Source organism: Leucoraja erinacea, chromosome 5 (genome assembly GCF_028641065.1).
Source record: "Leucoraja erinacea ecotype New England chromosome 5, Leri_hhj_1, whole genome shotgun sequence".
Taxonomy (NCBI): domain Eukaryota; kingdom Metazoa; phylum Chordata; class Chondrichthyes; order Rajiformes; family Rajidae; genus Leucoraja; species Leucoraja erinaceus.
The window spans coordinates 42,773,418-42,793,748 of NC_073381.1; the positions used below are offsets into that span (position 1 = coordinate 42,773,418).

The window sequence follows — 20,331 nt, forward strand, 5'->3', positions numbered from 1 at the left end:
CAAACTAAGATCTACATGAAATGCTCTAAATATCCAGCGTCAGCCAATAGCTATGAAGAGAAGCAGAATTAATATTTCACAATGATACCTTTCCATCAATCTGCGTTCTGGACGCTACCATTCTCACTCCCTGCTATGAAAGAGAAGCACTGATATCTGATTTCTCACAATGCTAAATGTTGTCAATAAGAACATAAAGGGCCTGTCCCAATTGGCGATTTTTTTCGGCGACTGCCGGCGTTATATCAGTGTCTCAAAAATATTTTGAACATTTCAAAATCCAGCGGCGACAAAAAAATGTTGCGACACTTAAAAAAACACCGCGCGTCAATACGTCATCATGCCGTGTCGCGCCGCGAATTTTTCTACACTGCCTCGTACACTGATACGTCAGTCAATGATGCCGGCAGTACCCAAAAAAATTGCTAAGTGGGACAGGCCCTTAACACTCAAGGCAGGCATAATAAATGTTAATTACTCAAAGATATAAAATACAGAAATTTGTCAAATGTGGCAAACTCTTACCGGACAAGCTGAAGCTGGATTCATGCAAGTCCCTCGCTCCACTGTGGCGTGTTGTAACGCGAGATTGATGTTCTGAATTAAGTGACATGTCCTTTTTTGTATTAAGTACAACCGCCACATCACCTGCATATGGAGCACGATCCACAGGCTTTGCACTCAGACTCTAAGATAAGAATAGAAATGTTTTAAATAATTTAATTCCAGTAACATTGTGCTGTAATATTTCGTAAAGACTTTAATAGTTTAGTTTAATATTATTGTCACGTGTCCTGAGGTACAGTGAAAAGCTTGTTTGTTTGCTATCCAGTCAAAGACTATACACGAAAACAATCAAACCATCCACAGTCCATAGATAAAGATGCAACATTTAGTGCAAAAATTAACATTGTACTCTGAAAAAGTGTGATTAAAGATAGTTCAAAAGGTCTTCAATAAGGTAGATGGAACTTTACCCATTCAGTTGCTTGATAGCAGCTGGAAAGCAAATGTCCCTGAATGTGGAGGTACACCTTTTCAAACTTCTGTGCCTCCTGCCTAATGGGAGAGGGGAGAAGAGGGAATGACCGTTTCTTGATTATGCTGGTGGCCTTGCCGAGGCAGTGTAGATGGGATCAATGGCAGGGACGTGGCTTGGGAAACATCCACAACTTCACAAGTTTACAATTTCTAGGTGCAGAATTATGCCATTCAGCCCTTCAATTTTACTCTGCTATTTAATCATGGTTGATCTATCTTTCCCTCTTAACCCCATTCTCCTGGTTCCTCCCCATAACCCCCGACACCCTTACTAATCAAGAATTTGCCAATCTCCACCTTAAAAATATCAATTGACGACCTCCACAGCTGTTTGTGGCAAAGAATTCCACAGATTCACCACACCCTGAGTAAAGAAATTGTTAATTTCCTTTCTAAAGGTACATCCTTTTATTATGAGGCTATGGCCTCCGGTCCTAGATTCTTGAACTAGTGGAAACATCCTCTCCACATTCACTGTGTCCAGGCCTTTCACTATTCAGTAGGTTTCAATGAGGTCTATTTAAGAATAAGGGGCAAGCCATTTAGAACGGAGATGAGGAAATACTTTTTCCACACAGAGTTGTGAGTCTGTGGAATTCTCTGCCTCAGAGGGTGATGGAGGCCGGTTCTCTGGATGCTTTCAAGAGAGTTAGATAGGGCTCTTAAAGATAGTGGAGTCATGGGATATGGGGAGAAGGCAGGAACGGGGTACTGATTGGGGATGAACAGCCATGATCACATTGAATGGCGGTGCTGGCTCGAAGGGCCAAATGGCCAACTCCTGCACCTATTGTCTATTGTCTATAACAGCTGCAACAGAACGGTGAAAATTCTGCTGGCATTAAAACACTCCAGCCGTGTTTGAGGGAGAGGGAGTGTTGCTTTAATAATCAAAGATGTGCATTGTGCGAAGGCAGCTAGACCCAAAAAACAAAATTCCTATTTTCCAACCCCTCATTGTACCACAAAATCAGAAGGTAGTAAAAGCGCAATAAATAAGCAGTGAAATGGTTACTTACGGAAAAAAATAAAATATCCACCATTGTGAGAATAAAGAATTTGAATGAAGCAAATGCAATTACATGTCTTTTGATGAATTTCTTGAAATGTTGAGTAGTGCACAATTCCAACAAGTTCTTGCTCCCCCCCCCCATATTTAAATTTTAAGAACAATTGCATAACTATTTTTTCAACTTTAATATTCAATAAATGAGATGCTGGGGGGACAATATTTTTACCCAATAGATTCTCGGGGCACAAAATGATTTGCCAGAAATACTAGACTTTTTTTTGTTGCGAAAATTAATGCATAAATATCAGAATAACTGATGTTACATCCAAAGGTCTCCATCTATGTGATTAAATTCTAGGATTTGATATTTACAAAAATCACACCCTCTTCTACGTATCAGTGGTATTCGACCACCTTGCAACCTGCTACTGTTCAGGTTCTCATCAGTTTGTTTGAGGGTACCAGTGGCTTGACCTTTTTATTTACCTACCATTTTGATTTTTATGAAACCTAGCTCTTACAAACCCAGCCAAGATCATTGGGTCCATTAGGTACAGCCTTCTCCTAATCCCAACAACAAGCTTTGACTTCAGCAACCTACTGGTATTGCTTCCAGTACCCAGTGAACACAGTTTCTTGCCATACTCTATTTACTACTACAGGTGCACAACCTTTTATCCGAAGATCCAAATAACGAAAACCTCCGAATAGCGGACATTTTTTCAGTCCTTGAAAAAAGGTCCTTGAAAACGTTCACCGAGGGCGGCCCGCAGAGGTGACAGCGGAACCTCGGGTCGGTCCTCGAAGAAAGGGGAATCCCCATTCATAAAAGAGAAGGTGAGGGTATATTGCGCGGGAGGGTTAATAATTGACAATATGCTGCTGTCTGCCCGCTGAGTTAAAAAGTTCCCACGGTAGACTCACGATACACAGTGTATCGTGAGTCTTGCGTGGGAACTTTTTAACTCAGCGGGCAGGGAGCAGCAGATTGTCGCTCCCTTCAGTTTCACCCCACCTACACCCCTCTGCTTCCCGGCCATGTGTGTGACCCCTTCCCTCCCCTCTCCAGCTCCCTGCCCATTGCACCGGCGTGGGGGCTTTGCACTGTCTTCACGTCGGCAATGCCAGTCACCGGAGACGTCAGGACCAACGGGACACCGACCCCCAGGCCCACTGCAAGCACGGAGATCCCAGAGACCCACAGCCAGCAGCAGCCCAGCCCCGTTCCAACTCCAGAGGAAAACTGCAAACTAGCGGGAGACATCGGGACCACCAGAAGCCGCTCCCCGATGGGCCGCTACGGCGACAAGTGGCAGTTCGCCCACAGCCCGAGCTGTACCCCCTCATCGGGACACCGACCCCCAGGCCCACTGCAAGCACGGAGATCCCAGATCAGCAACTCCAGCCCAGCCCCGCTCCAACTCCAGAGGGGCAGCTGCTGCTGGTGCGCAAGGTGCGTCTTGTTCTTGGGGTCCGGCTGTGGGCGAACTGCCACTTGTCCCCGTAGCGGCCCATCGGGGAGCGGCTTCTGGTGGTCCCGATGTCTCCTGCTAGTTTGCAGTTTTCCTCTGGAGTTGGAACGGGGAGCAGATTCCTGGAGTTGGGGGGGGGGGGGGGGGGGGGGGGGGGGGGGGGGGGGGGGGGGGGAGGGGGAGGGGGGTATTGTGCTGTTTGATAGCCCCCTACTATCCCAGGGACAGGGAGACAGGACGTTCACCGAGGGCGGCCCGCAGAGGTGACAGCGGAACCTCCGGTCAGTCCTCGACGAAAGGGGAACTAAATCCCCATTCATAAAAGAGGTGAGGGTACATTGCGTGGGAGAGTAGGAATCCCAAGACAAAGTTGAGTGAGCGTTCACCGAGTGTGGCCCGCAGAGGTGACAGCGGAACCTCGGGTCGGTCCTGGAAGAAAGGGGAACTAAATCACCTTCATAAAAGAGAAGTGGAGGGTACATTGCGCGGGAGGGTATATCGCCTACCTGGAAGAAACCAGACATTTTTTCCAGGATGTCGTCTGCACACCAAAGCTCACGTTTGGCGCCTCTGCTGCACACGGATATAAGAGTGTGAAAATGTCGCCTTAGGCCGCCTTAGGGCATGTAGCCCCGCTAGGGTGACATGAGTGCGGGAGGCGAGTCAATGCTGCGGTCACATTTACAAATTCAGGAATTCATTCAACACACTGCATTTCATACAGACATTTATTCTGCAAGAAAAAACTACATTGAAGACTCAAACTCGCGACCGAGGAACTGCCGGGATCAAGGCGCAAACTCGCGACCTTGCGGATATGAGCCGGGCACTCTACCACCGAGCCAGCCATTAAAATCTACGCTAAAAAAATTTCCATTCCGAAGACCGACAAATTCCAAATTACGAAAAGTGTCTAGTCCCAAGGCTGTCGGATAAAAGGTTGTGCACCTGTACTACTACTACTACTTAATTTGCCTCCCAACAACTAGACTTACAATTTAACCCCAGGACTGCAGCATGGCCGTCGAGCTTTTTGCTGCAGTTTGCTCAGACCCTTGCTCCCTTGTTGGCTTCATACTTCAAAAGACATTCCAATGAAAGTCAGCTTTCTATAAAAATACCAGCACGATTATGAGAATGCCACTGAATTAGTATATGATCACACTTGCAAAAGCCAGCAATTAGTGGGGAATTTAATTAGTTTTCTCTTTTGTTCTGAGCCAACTCCATATGCTTTCCTACACAGGTATCATAATCAGCAGGGTAGCTGAAATAACTTTTGAAAAAAAATGTGCATTTTTAAGTGGATGGCCCATATGTGCTTTGATGGAATATTACTGGCAAAACAGCTGGCTTTTAGGAAATTGGGAATGTAGCTGCTGCAATGTATCCCGACAGAACTAATTCTTTACTACTTAAGAGTTATCAAATATCTGTAATTTTAATCATACTGCAAGAATACTCGAGTCATCACTGAATAACATTATGTGCCTTATCAAAACTACAAAATAACCATATAATAACCATATAACAATTACAGCACGGAAACAGGCCATCTCGACCCTTCTAGTCCGTGCCGAACACGTATTCTCCCCTAGTCCCATACATCTGCGTTCAGACCATAACCCTCCATACCTTTCCCGTCCATATAACTATCCAATTTATTTTTAAATGATAAAAACGAACCTGCCTCCACCACCTTCACTGGAAGCTCATTCCACACAGCCACCACTCTCTGAGTAAAGAAGTTCCCCCTCATGTTACCCTTAAACTTCTGTCCCTTAATTCTCAAGTCATGTCCCCTTGTTTGAATCTTCCCTACTCTCAGTGGGAAAAGCTTATCCACGTCAACTCTATCCCTCTCATCATTTTAAAGACCTCTATCAAGTCCCCCCTTAACCTTCTGCGCTCCAAAGAATAAAGCCCTAACTTGTTAATAGCAGGAGGCGATCCTTTTTCCCCCTTCTTCAAATGTCTGCATGTGACCTTAACTGAAGGATTTAAAACAGGGCACAACATATGTTTGACTTTTTCCATTCAGATGAAGTAATATATAAATTGTAATCATTTCTACCTTTTCCCTCTGTATCAGCTTTTTATACACAAATTCAGAGAAGGGTCGAAGTGGACAGAACTTCCCGGTTCCCTCGGCACATGTAAAGATCCCATCTTCGTAGACAACCCGACCACGGCTGATAGTCACCAGTGGGACGCCATGACATCGCATGTTCTCATGGAGGTTCACATCACCACCCTGCACTTGCGTGCTCACAGAGATAGTTCTGAAATGACCAATTAATTCTTACTACAAATACAAAATAAAACTTGAAGTATTATTTAGAACACGTGTAATTTTCTTATCTGTAGTCTAGAAATAAAAAAGGACAAGATATACCCGTTTTTTTGGAGTTAAATGCCACGTTAAACAATTCAGTATTATCATTCAGTGGAATCTGTTGAACAAATTATGCATCTTAACTAATGGATAATGGATAAAATGAAGCAATGAAGAAAAATGATAGCACAGCCAAATTAGTAGGGCCTGGTTTAATACAGGCTTTCAAGCATACAACACAGGTTAGCACATCAGTACTATTGGTGGATGGCATCACATTCAGACAAGATAGAAAAAAGTCTTAATTCCTATTCTTAATTCCTCTTGTCGTTGCTGCATCTGCTCTGAAGATGAGACTTTCCACTCCAGGATATCCAAGATGCCCTCTTCCTTTAGTAAATGTGGTTTCCACCTTTGTCAAAGATGGATCCTTCACCAGTGTCTCCTCTGTGTCCTGTAGTTCTTTTCTTGCTCCACCTCCCCCCAGATAGATCAAGGTCAGAGTTCCCTGGTCCTCACCCTTCATCCACCTAACTCTACATACAACACATCATACTCCAACATTTCTGTCACCTCCAACGTGATCCCACCATTAGTCACATCTTCCCATCTCCACCCCTTTTTGCCTTCTGCAGAGACCGTTCCCTCTGCAACTCCTTGGTTCACTTATCCCTTCCCACTCAAACCACCATCTCCCAGGTACAGTGCATTCAGAAAGTATTCAGACCCCTTCACTTTTTCCACATTTTGTTACGCGACAGCGTTATTTAAAAATTGATTACATTCTTTTTTTTAAATCATCGATCTACACACAATACTGCAGAATGAAGAAGTGAAAACAGGTGTTTAGAATTTTTTGCAAAGTAATTAAAAATAAATAACTGAAGTATCACATTTACATGTATTCAGACCCCTTGCTATGACACTCACAATTTTGGAAAGGCACACACCTGTCTACATAAGATCCCACAGTTGACAGTGCATGCCAGAGCAAAACCCAAGCCATGAAGACAAAGGAATTGGCCGTAGACCTCGGAGACTGGATTGTGTCAAGACACAGATCTGGGGAAGGGTACAAAACAATTTCTGCAGCATTGCAGGTCCCGAAGAGCACAGTGGTCTCCGTCATTCTTAAATGGAAGAACTTTGGAACCATCAGGACTCTTCATAGAGGTGGCTGCCCGGCCAAACTGAGCAATCGGGGTAGAAGGACCTTGGTCAGGGAGGTGTTCAAGAACCCGATAGTCGCTCTGACAGAGCTCCAGAGTTCTTCTGTGGAGGTGGGAGAACCTTCCAGAAGGACAACTATATCTGCAGCATTCACCAATCAGGCCTTTATGGTAGTGGCCAGACGGAAGCCACTCCTCAGTAAAAGGCACATGACAGCCCGCTTGGAGTTTGCCAAAAGGCATGAGAAACAAGGTCTCTGGTCTGATGAATTCAAGATTGAACTCTTTGGCATGAATGCCAAACGTCACGACTGGAGGAAACCAGGCACCACTCATCACCTGGCCAATACCGTTACTATGGTGAAGCATGGTGGTGGCAGCATCATGCTGTGGGGATGTTTTTCAGCAGCAGTAACTGGGAGACTAGTCAGGATTGAGGGAATGATGAACAGAGCAAAGTACAGAGAGATCCTTGATGAAAACCTGCTCCAGAGCATTCTGGACCTCAGTCTGGGGTGGATGTTCACCTCCCAACAGGACAACAACCTTAGGCACACAGCCAAGACAACGCAGGAGTGGCTTCGTGACAAGTCTGTGAATGTCCCTGAGTGTCCCAGCCCGAACTTGAACCCGATCGAACATCTCTGGAGGGACCTGAAAATAGCTGTGCATCGACGCTCCCCTTCCAAACTGAGAGCTTGAGAGAATCTGCAGAGAATGGGATAAATTACACAAATACAGGTAGGTGTGCAAAGTTTGTAGCATCATACCCAAGGAGACTTGAGGCTGTAATCGCTGCCAAAGGTGCCTCAAAGTACTGAGTAAAGGGTCTGAATACTTATGTAAATGTGATATTTCAGTTATTTCTATTAAATTACTTTGCAAAAATTTCTAAACTCCTGTTTTCACATTTTTAATTATGGGGTATTGTGTGTACATTGATCATAAAAAAAAAATTAATCCATTTTAGAATAAGGCTCTAACGTAACAAAATGTGGAAAAAGTGAAGTGGTCTGAATACTTTCTGAATGCACTGTATTTCCCCTGCAACCTCAGATGTATCATCTATCCCTATACCTCCTCACTTACCTCCAACCTGGGACCCCAGCTGTCCTTCCAGGAGAGACAGAGGTTTACATACACCTCCTCTTGTATTTTCTGGTGCACCCATGCTTTGTGACGAGGAATCAGCTTTACTTGAACTTATTTCTGAGTTGAGGGAAACCATTATACTTTGTTTTGTATTTGAATTTTTTTTCAGTTATTCAAGAAATATCAGCATCACTTTCAAAACCATACACTCTCTTTGTGCCTTGTAAATAGTGGGAAAATTCTTGTAAGTCAGTTGAGTAAAAACCTTTTATTTAGTGGAGTTTCAAAGTTGGCAGGGTGAAAGCAAGTCCTTACTTTGTACATAAATGTCAAGCACCTCCACCAAGCAATATGTAGAAAGTCTGATGTTGGTTGTCAATTCAGGAGTGAAATGGACACCGCTCTAGCAAATAACTTAGAAACACTATTTATTTAAGCACCACAGCCAATTAAAGTTTCAGTGTTGAGGGTACAGTTAAATTGTCTCAGAACATTTGGCTTGAGACAATCAAATTGTTTCAAGAACATTTCAGCTCTTCAGCAAACAGCCTTGCACACAAGTCATAACCTAAACTTCTAACCCCAAAATCTTCCTCTCCCTAAACTGGTTATTGTCTAAAGAAAACATATACGTATGGAGTAATAGTATAATGGATAGGAAGTGTTTCCAGCAACAATCAATGCTTCTAATCCATCAGCATTCCTGGGGCAGATAATTTCCACTGCAGTTACCACAAAAGTCTTGACTGATAAAAATCAAAACTCGCATGTTTCCGAAAACGTACCTTGTAGCTTCTGGATCCCACACAACAATATCAGCATCAGCTCCTGGAACAATTCTTCCTTTCTTGGGATACAAATTGAAAATTTTTGCAGCATTGGAACTAGTCACTGCAACAAAACAGTTTTCATCCATTTTGCCACCGACCTGAAAATATCAAATTGTATTCATTGTTGCTTGCAAAAAAATGTTTTCCTTTGGGTTTTTGTGCTGAAAGTAATTAAATTAAAGTAATTGACAAAATAGCAATATGTATATTCTTATATTTCTCTCTGTATTCTCCAGTAATTGGTATAAAAAGCAGTGGCATATATGCTTTTATCAATGCCCTCAACAGGATAATATGCTGAAAGCAGGGTCAAAATACCACTCTGTCCAACCTTTTCCTTTTCTCAACTCGGGTCAATTCTGGAAACATACAGCCTGAAAGGTGATTTTGTGAAAGAGAAAATAAGAAACATAGACCATAAAGCCTAATGTAAAAAGGGATACATTTTTGTTAAATCTCAATAAATCCGAGTGGTGGCACCATCGAGTAACATTTTTAGTTAGTCAAAAGTTTTGTATTGGAGGCCTTTTAGTCTTTTTATGTGGAGGATGGGGGGGAAACCGTTTCTTTCCAGTCACTACCTGGTCGAGGATGCGTCCTTCCTCCGAGCCGCATCTTCGCACCCTCCTACCATCTGGAATGGCGTGACCTTTCCTGTCGGAGACCGGCCAGAGCTTCGAACTTCAGCGGCGGCGCAGCACTGACGTACCATCGCAGAATGGGTGATGTCTTACCCTGGTCGCCGTGTGGAGCTCCGGAGTGCTAGGACTACCAACTTCAACATTGTGGAGCATACAGCCGCGGCGGCGCTGACTTTATCATCGTGGAGCCTGGGATTTTTCACCGAGGTCACCAGTGTTGGAGCTCCGCCCAGCGTGGCCTGTGGACTTCGGGAACCGTGGTCTCCGGTAGGAAGCGGCCGTTTCGGAACTCCAAGCCGCTGACAGCATTCTTCCGACGCCGGAGTTCCATCATTCCGGCGAGAGGGCCTGAAATATCGAGCCGCCATAGCGATGACTAAGGAGGCCTCAATAGGTCCCGGCCATGGGTGAACATAGAGGAAGTGGGCTGAACTTTGCAGCCTTCCCTCACAGTGGGAAACTTTGATCCCGCTGTGGGGGGGGGGGGGGGGGGGGGGGGGGATATTTTTTTATGTTTAATGTTAAATTGTGTTGTGTTTATCTTATTTGTCTGCTGCATGGCAACTCAAATTTCACTGCACCAATTGGTGTATGTGACAACAAATGTCCTTTGTGATAGAAAAACATATATACATTAATTCCAAACAAAACATTTTTCTGGTACTACTTGTTACTGTGTAAAAATGAATATTGGGTGCAGGCGATCTGAAGCTCTACAGAGAGCTTACCCATTTTTCTGAAGATATTTGCAAGGAGAGAATAATATCAGTTAAGGGATAACTAATAGAATCTGTCTTTATAGATTGTCACTGAATGCAACAAGTAGTATGATGTGCACTGATTATACTCGTTGAAATAGTAATTAATAATCTTGAACAAGTCATCAATAAATGTTGGAACAGGACCCACATAGGAGATTAGTGGGCAAAATTAGGACACATGGTATTGAGGGTGGAGTGCTGACATGGATAGAAAATTGATTGCAGACAGGAAACAAAGAGTAGGGATTAATGGGTCCCTTTCAGATTGGCAGGCAGTGACTCGTGGGGTACTGCAAGGTTCGGTGCTGGGACTGCCGCTATTTACAATATACATCAATGATTTGGATGAAGGGATTCAAAGTAACATTAGCAAATTTGCAGATGACGCAAAGCTGGGTGGCAGTGTGTGAACTGTGAGGAGGATGCTATGAGAATGCAGGGTGACTTGGACAGTTGGGGGAGTGGGCAGATGCATGACAGATGAAGTTTAATGTGGATAAATGTGAGGTTATCCACTTTGGTATAAAAAACAGGAAGGCAGATTACTATCTAAATGGTGTCAAGTTGGGAAAAGGGGAAGTACAACAGGATCTGGGGGTTACACAAAAAAGTCTATGAAAGTAAGCATGCAGGTGCAGCAGGCAGTGAAGGAAGCAAATGGCATGTTGGCCTTTATAACAAGAGTCGTCGAGTATAGAAACAAAGAGGTCCTTCTACAGTTGTACAAGGCCCTAGTGACCACACCTGGAGTATTGTGTGCAGTTTTGGTCCCCTAATTTGAGGGAGGACAGTCTTGATATTGAGGGAGTGCAGCGTAGGTTTACACGGTTAATTCCCGGGATGGCGGGACTGTCATATGCTGAGAGAATAGAGCGGCTAGGCCTGTATACTCTGGAGTTTAGAAGGATGAGAGGATATCTTATTGAAACATATAAGATTGTTAAGGATTTGGACACGCTAGACGGAGGAAACATGTTCCCGATGTTGGGGGAGTCCAGAACCAGGGGCCACATTTTAAGAATAAGAGGTTAGCCATTTAGAACGGAGACGAGGAAACATTTTTTCACTCAGAGAGTTGTGAGTCTGTGGAATTCTCTGCCCCAGAGGGCAGTGGAGGTCAGTTCTCTGGATACTTTCAAGAGAGCTAGATAGGGCTCTTAAAGATAGCCGAGTCATGGGATATGGGGAGAAGGCAGGAACGGGGTACTGATTGGGGTGATCAGCCATGATCATATTGAATTGCGGTGCTGGCTGGAATGGCGGTGCAGGTACTCCTGCGCCTATTGTCTATTGACCAAATATCCCACACAAATAATTATGTAGCAATTCAGGAGCTAGTAATCTACGAATGCAAGGAACTCCTAAAGGACTATCGCATCTTAGAAGGGGAAGAAAAACAGATTTGCAGGCATGTCTATAGCCAAGAAACAGATGACAGGTGGAATGTATTTAGGAAATCCAACAAGTAGTCAGCAACCACGAGATTAATGGATTCTTCAAGTATGCTTATAGCTCCATCCCTCTCATTCATTTTGGTCAGTCTGATCATGTTGTTCCTGCAGAAATTGAAGCATGAAGCACCAAAATGGCATCAAACAGGAAATTAGAAATGTGTGCAACAAAGGTAAAACAGTTATAATGGGTGACTTCAATCTACATATAGATTGGGTGAATCAAATTGGCAAGGGTGCTGAGGAAGAGGATTTCTTGGAATGTATGCGGGATAGTTTTCTAAACCAACATGTAGAGGAACCAACGAGAGAGCAGGTTATTCTAGACTGCATATAGAGTAATGTGGAAGGGATAGTTAGCAGTCTTGTTGTGCGTGGCCCCTTGGGCAAGAGTGACCATAATATGGTTGAGTTCTTCATTAGGATGGAGAATGACATTGTTAATTCAGAAACAAGGGTCCTTAACTTAAAGAAAGGTAACTTTGAAGGTATGAATTGGTCAAGATAGACTGGCAATTGATTCTTAAAGGGTTGACGGTGGATATGCAATGGAAGGCATTTAAAGACTGCATTGATGAGCTACAACAATTGTTCATCCCAGTTTGGCAAAAGAATAAATCAGGGAAGGTAGTGCATCTGTGGATAACAAGGGAAATCAGGGATAGTATCAAAACAAAAGATGTAGCATACAAATTAGCCAGAAAAAGCAGCCTACCAAAGAACTGGGAGAAATTCAGTCCTGCAGAGGAGGACAAAGGGTTTAATTAGGAAAGGGAAAATAGATTATGAAAGAAAACTGGCAGGGAACATAAAAACTGACTGCAAACGTTTTTATAGATATGTGAAGAGAAAAAGATTAGTTAAAACAAATGTAGGTCTCTTGCAGTCAGAAACGGGTGAATTGATCATGGGGAACAAGGGCATGGCAGACCAATTGAATAACTACTTTGGTTCTGTCTTCACTAAGGAAGACATAAATAATCTGCCGGAAATAGCAGGGGACCGGCGGTCAAATGAGATGGAGGAACTGAGTGAAATCCAGGTTAGCTGGGAAGTGGTGTTAGGTAAATTGAATGGATTAAAAAGCTGATAAATCCCTCTGCATCCCAGAGTACTTAAGGAAGTAGCCCCAGAAATAGTGGATGCATTAGTGATAATTTTTCAAAACTCTTTAGATTCTGGAGTAGTTCCTGAGGATTGGAGGGTAGCTAATGTAACCACACTTTTTAAAAAGGGAGGGAGAGAGAAAACGAGGAATTACAGACCAGTTAGTCTAACATCGGTAGTGGGGAAATTGCTAGAATCAGTTATTAAAGATGGGATAGCAGCACATTTGGAAAGTGGTGAAATCATTGGACAAATCAGCATGGATTTATGATAGGTAAATCATGTCTGACGAATCTTATAGAATTTTTCGAAGATGTAACTAGTAGAGTGGATAAGGGAGAACCAGTGGATGTGTTATATCTGGACTTTCAGAAGGCTTTCAACAAGGTCCCACATAAAAGATTATTATACAAACTTAAAGCACACGGTATTGGGGGTTCAGTATTGATGTGGATAGAGAACTGGCAGGCAGACAGGAAGCAAAGAGTAGGAGTAAACGGGTCCTTTTCAGAATGGCAGGCAGTGACTAGTGGGGTACCGCAAGGCTCAGTGCTGGGACCCCAGCTATTTACAATATATATTAATGATTTGGACGAGGGAATTGAATGCAACATCTCCAAGTTTGCGGATGACACAAAGCTGGGGGACAGTGTTAGCTGCGAGGAGGATGCTAGGAGGCTGCAAGGTGACTTGGATAGGCTGGGTGAGTGGGCAAATGCATGGCAGATGCAGTATGTGGATAAATGTGAGGTTATCCACTTTGGCGGCAAAAACAGGAAAGTAGACTATTATCTGAATGGTGGCCGATTAGGAAAAGGGGAGATGCAACGAGACCTGGGTGTCATGATACACCAGTCATTAAAAGTAGGCATGCAGGTGCAGCAGGCAGTGAAGAAAGCGAATGGTATGTTACCATTCATAGCAAAAGGATGTGAGTATAGGAGCAGGGAGGTTCTACTGCAGTTATACAGGGTCTTGGTGAAACCACACCTGGAGTATTGCGTACAGTTTTGGTCTCCTAATCTGAGGAAAGACATTCTTGCCATAGAGGGAGTACAGAGAAGGTTCACCAGACTGATTCCTGGGTTGTCAGGACTTTCATATGAAGAAAGACTGAATAGACTCGGCTTGAACTCGCTAGAATTTAGAAGATTGAGGGGAGATCTTATAGAAACGTACAAAATTCTTAGGGGGTTGGACAGGCTAGATGCAGGAAGATTGTTCCAATGTTGGGGAAGTCAGGGAAATCTTTTAGGACCGAGATGAGGAAAACATTTTTCACACAGAGAGTGGTGAATCTCTGGAATTCTCTGCCACAGAAGGTAGTTGAGGCCAGTTCATTGGCTATATTTAAGAGGGAGTTAGATGTGGCTCTTGTGGCTAAAGGGATCAGGGGTTATGAAGAGAAGGCAGGTACAGGATACCGAGTTGGATGATCAGCCATGATCATATTGAATGGCGGTGCAGGCTCGAAGGACCGAATGGCCTACTCCTGCAGCTATTTTCTATGTTTCTATGTAAGAGGGTATTATAGCAGTGGTCCGAGGAGACCGATTGTCTACTTTGTGTTAGCTGACTGAAACATGTTTAAGACTTCATCCAGTCTGGATAAGCAAACCTCAATCATCATCGATTTTGCAAGAATTGCTTTAATGATTGCGCTCCGACAAAGACAATTAGGGTCCATCCTAAGAAGAAACCTTGGATGAACAGGGAGATTACTCTACGCTGAACAAATCTGAGGTTTTTAAGAAAGATGCCATTGCACTGTACAAAGCGGCCTAGTACGATCTCTGTAAGACCAAAGAATGACAAAATAGAATTCCAGAACAAGCTAAAAGCTCAATTCAATCAAGCAAACGCCAGGGCCTGAACACCAATATGAACGATAAGCCCAAATCAGGCTCAATCTCGGGCAACAACATCTCTTCCTGATGAGCTTTTCTGCCCTTTTTAAACAGGTAAACAAAGTTTCACTAAGGTGTGTCACCCACCTCCCGCTGGCTGTGTCATCTTGATGTAATTCTTGATCTAATTTCACCAGGGCTTCCCAAGCCAACAATGGGCCATTATGGGCTCCACCCTTCTGTGGTCATCTGTTGCCAACCCCAATTTGTTCTGACCTTTTCCTACCTTCGGTTCCCTCCCCTCTACTTTCAGTCTGAAGAAGGCCTCCAACCCGAAACGTCATCCCTCCTTTTTCCTTGGAGATTCTGTCCAACTCGTCGAGTTACTCCAGCACTTTGTGTCTATCTTCCATATTCAAAAGCTAGTCCACACAAGCTCACAGCTGCTCAAAGCAGTGCTTCATAGCCATCATCAGCCTTCTCACAATAAAAGAGCACTATTCATCCACTGGGCTATAGTCATTGTGGCAGTGAGAGGGGGGAGGGAAGAAAGAGGTTAGATGTGGAAATCAGGCACAAACATAGACAATGTTAAGGTTGATTGGGTCACTTCCTATTTTCAAATTTTTGCAGACATGTAGATAGTTAACAGCTGAATCATTCTACAATGGAAACTGTCAGTATATCAATAGTCAAGTCAAGATTTATTGTCATATGCCTCAGATAGAACAATGAAATTCTTATGTGCAGGTGTTTGGAAATAAATGATCATCCTCAACTCCCATCATGGATGATTGCGGAATCATTTCCCACGTATTGTTTGCAGTGTTGGAAGTACTGAATATGATTGCACTAGAAGTGGGACAACTCCAAGATTGAGAATAAGGAATGACATGTATTTTAAAATCCCAACATAATCACTGTCTGTATCTTTATAGTAGGCAGAGACCAAGACTTTTGCATTTACTGCTGAAAAAGCATTGGTGAGTTGCTGTCATCTATTTGAAGAGGTTGAAGAACGCAGCCAATGGAGAGTTATCAACCAGAAATGCATTTTTTAAAGTATGGATATTATATTCAAACCAAATCTAGACAGCTTTGGAATGGTGGGCTGGAGGGTGCAGCCTAGGTGTAGCCTTTTTCTCTCTGCTGTCTGTAAAGTGAATCTTTTTTGTACACCTTCCATTTGATATCTGGTAAGAATCGATCCACTGCATGAATCAACCTATCAACAAAGGAGAACCCAAAACATACTCTTCAGAAGTTCCAGCAAGATAGAAAAGCAACATATGTAGCAGTCATTTGTCAACACCCCCCTTTTATGACTTTAGAGATATCAGGCAGGATCTTATCATTGCAATTTCTGTGTGATACCAGAGAACAAGCAATGAGAAAGAAATCACACGTTCCATGAAACAAAATTCACTTTTTTTTAAAAACAAAAAAAGCAATGATGTGAAAAACCAAAATGTTCAATACAAATGCAAGAATAATCAACATTAATACAAAATTATTTGTAATTGTACAAAATCAACCCTACCACTCCTTTCTCCCAGATGACAGTCATTCGGTCTTGCACTCCAGTTACACCATGAGGAATTTTGGTAAAATCTTCTTTTCCTACAGCTTTCTGCTTGATAGTAAATGGACGATGATCCGAGGCAACAACATTAATAGTATCACTATGAAAAATAAAACATAACAGTATTTGAGCAGTCTTCTTGTTATTAGATACTTTGGGTATGAGACTTAATTTCAATTCAAGTATAATTGACAACACAAACAATTCCTCACAGCCGAGTTATGATGTACATTTTTTTTGTGTCTAATATCCCGCAACAGATTTACAGATTTTGTTGAAGCTTTTCATCAAGAATCATGCAAAAGAGATTATTACACTCCCACAACCACCATTTCGAGGAACACCTTCACTCAGCCCAGATGATCTCTCGGTTGCTGGACACTTTAATTCTCCTTCCCATTCCTACAAAGACCTTTCTGTCCTCGGCCTCCTCCATTGACAGTTCTGCAGTAAATGAAGAAATGGAGGGCTTTAAGGCCTTCCTGGTGGGGGATGGAGGTGTAGTAGTGAGGCTAAATGCAAATTGGAGGAACAGCATCTCATACAGTGCCCTCCATTAAAATTGGGACAGACCCAAAATGTATAAAAATACCCTTTAATAACATCTGATAATGTGCACTTTAATCACATTTGATTTCTTTCTATTACAAATCTCAAATTGTGCAATACATATATAAATGATGGGTCTGTGTCCCAAACATTATGGAGGGCACTGTATTTTGCATGGGCAGCTTATAGCCCAATGGTATGAATATTGATTTCTCTCACTTCAGGTAGCCCCCGCATTCCATCTCTCACTCTCTCTATCCGTCCCCCACCCAAGTTGCACTAGCTTCTCATTTTCACCCTACAGTTAACAATGGCCTGTTTCCTTTATCATTGTTACTTTTTCTCGCATATCTTTCATTCATTGTTCTTTATCTCTCCACATCACCATCTATATCTCTCGCTTCCCTTATCCCTAACCAGTCTGAAGAATGGTCTTGACCTGAAATGTCACGCATTCCTTCTCTCCAGAGATACTGCCTGTCCCACTGAGTTACTCCAGCTTTTTGGGTCCATCTTCAGTTTAAATCAGCATCTACAGTCCCCTCTTACACACCACTTCCAAGCCAGGATGTATGCAACTTGTATGGAAACTTGCAGGTAGCGGCATTCTCTTTTGCTTACTACCACTGTCCTCTTCGATGGAAGAGGTCAAGGGAGTGGCGGCACAGTGTTAAAGTTGCTGCCTTACAGCGTCAGAGATCTAGGTTCGATCCCGACTACGGGTGCCATCTGTACAGAATTTGTACATTCTCCTTGGGTTTTCTCCGGATGCTCCATCCAGTTTCCTTCCACACTCCAAAGACGTACAGGTTTGTAGGTTAATTGGCTTCGGTAAAATAGTAAATTGTCCCTAATGTGCAGGATGGTGTTAATGTACGGGGTGATTGCTTGTCGGGAGACTCAGTGGGCTGAAAGGCCCGTTTCCGTGCTGTATTTCTAAAGTCTAAAGGCTTGGAAGGTACAGTCAAAGAAGCCCAGGCAAGTAATATTTTGTGCATGCTACACACACCAATCATTTTATGCAAGTGGAGGGAATAAATATTTAGGGAGATTTAAGGAATATTAATCAAGTGGGCTGGTTTGTCCTGGATGGTGTCAAGGTTCTTGAAAGTTATTGGCACTGTTCTCATTTACACAAATGTAAAGTTTTTCATCACACTGCTCCTTTGTGCCTTGAAGATGGTGGAATAGCCTTTCGGTGTTGGAAGGCAATTCACTCATCATAGAATACACAACCTCTGACCAACTCTTGCAGCCATAGTACTGATGTGATCCAGTTGTGTTCCTGGTCAATGGTGATTCTCAGAATATTGATGGGGTAGGACATGGTGATGGTATTTCTATTTAATGTCAAGGGTGAGCAGTTAGACCACCTCAAGTTGGACATGGTCATTGCCTGGCTGACAATTGTCATTTTCAGTCCACATCTTATGCAGTCATGCACTGCTTCATTTGCTAATATATTACAAATGAATTGAACATTGGGCAATCCTCGCTTCTTGTGAAGGAAGAAAGGTCACAGACCAAATCGAGATGGTTCAATAACAGTACCATGACAATTCCTATAGTGAAGCCTTGGGGTTGGAATGATTGCCCTCTGAACACCACAACCATCTTTCTTTGCTGAGAGTATAACTTCAATTATTGGAGTCTTTGGAAACATAACTCGCAAATGAGGAAGTTAGTGCCCATGAATGCTGAAATAAATGTTTAGGGTGGTGGAATGGGTGTCAGTCACGCAGACTGCTTTATTCTGAATAGTGTCAAGCTTCATGTGCTGTTAGAACTGTAATCATTCAAGCAAATATACTATATTCTATCTGACTGTTGCCTTGAGTATTGTAGATAGAGGAAAAGTCCATGGGAATCAGTTGGTAGTTGTTGCAGGATATCCAATCTCTGAGCTGTCCTGATGGCTGGTTCTCAAGATTTTCTCAAGAGTGTGCTGATCATTAAAATGGGCTTAGCCAATTTGTAACTTAAGTTTTAAACAGAAAAAAGGTTTTAATGTTTATCGTTTAAGCATCGATAATTACTATCATGTTGTTAGTAGCATTTTCAATTTACACCAGAAATTCTCACGTTTATATTCAAATCTATGCTATACATATGCATCATTCAAATTTTTAAGAATGCATTTGCCAATTTATAAATTTTCTAACATTTCAACTAACTTGGGCAGAATAATGATATTCTATTTATTAATAGAATTGATCACAGCTCAGTGAAACATAATTCAACTTGAGGGTGGTAGTAAACGATAAAGATTTTCTTGTTAAGCCTGTTATAGAAACATACCTGGCTAGCATGCTCATGAGGTAGTTGGGAGTGCTAGCATCCAGTCGGAGAGGAGGGGCAGTAACATGGGCAGCAGCGTGAGACCAGTCAGGGTGATAATAGCTTGATCCATTCAGAGTCGTGTGTGCCAAGGTTGTTTCTCCATATATAATATTGCCTTTAAAAAGAGTTGGGATTTCAAAACACCCATCAACATGACCATTTAATTTATTTAGTTATAGCTCGTCAGCTAAATGTACATCAACATACACAGAGAAACTTGAATTTAGCGTCTCCAATTTAGTGATCCTTTCATCTCTCATAATTTGCCTTGCCCAAATTAACAATTTTAGTAGACTGGAAAGAGAAATAAACATGCAGAAAGCATGATTAAAAAAACCAACTTTCTTTTATGAAGAAAATATTTACAGAATTGTGATTATTTGTTTTCAAAAGTTACTAACGATTCATTTGGTCTCTGCTCCACTTGGAGTTGGACATAGCTACTGTTGAAGATCATACCCAAGTGTTCTGACATTAATGAATTTGGGGGTGCTGGGCAAAGTTCCTCCTCAGTCACTTTCTCTTTCTCTTCTACCACCTCCTGTTAGAGAATTCATGCATTCTGCCTTTATTCTCTCTGGTTCCCAGATATTTGGTGCTCAGATTTATCAGCTCTGTGCTTTTGCTCTTCCTTGAATGAATTGCTTGCACCTGGCATCAAATATTCAATAATGATGTCCGTTCCATTTTGTCAGAGTCTGTCTTAAAGAAAATGTAGAAGAGTTGTAAGAAAATCAGAAAATAAAGTACAGGTGTAGGCCACCAGCCCCCTTAACCCTGGCACAAGGTTCTATATGATCTTAGCCAAAGTGCCCAAAGACTCTGCTTTTGTGCCAGACTTAGAATGAAAAGAGTGACAATGAAGTTGAAGAAATAGTCAACATAAGTATTGCTTAAAGAAAGAAGATGCATTGTAATATATAATTGGCATCCTGTTCAACGTTCAGCCTTGGAAAATAATAAAAAATGTAACATCTACATGAACTTGCAACATCGTGTTAACATGAACTTTGGCATCAGCCTTTTTGATCATTAATTTCATAGAAACATAGAAAATAGGTGCAGGAGGAGGCCATTCGGCCCTTCGAGCCAGCACCGCCAT

At 42.6% G+C, this 20,331-nt stretch overlaps 1 protein-coding gene across 1 annotated transcript in view; it reads right to left on the minus strand.

The window, feature by feature from the left end:
• Positions 1–20,331, minus strand: part of dpysl5b (dihydropyrimidinase like 5b) — a 62,933-nt gene that overhangs the window by 10,483 nt on the left and 32,119 nt on the right. Inside the window, exons 7-11 of the mRNA XM_055635439.1 lie at positions 19,188–19,344; positions 16,299–16,440; positions 8,907–9,049; positions 5,600–5,807; positions 526–688 (exon numbers count right to left, since the gene is read on the minus strand). Of these exons, the coding sequence (XP_055491414.1) occupies positions 526–688; positions 5,600–5,807; positions 8,907–9,049; positions 16,299–16,440; positions 19,188–19,344 (813 nt within the window). The remainder of the gene's footprint in view (positions 1–525; positions 689–5,599; positions 5,808–8,906; positions 9,050–16,298; positions 16,441–19,187; positions 19,345–20,331) is intronic.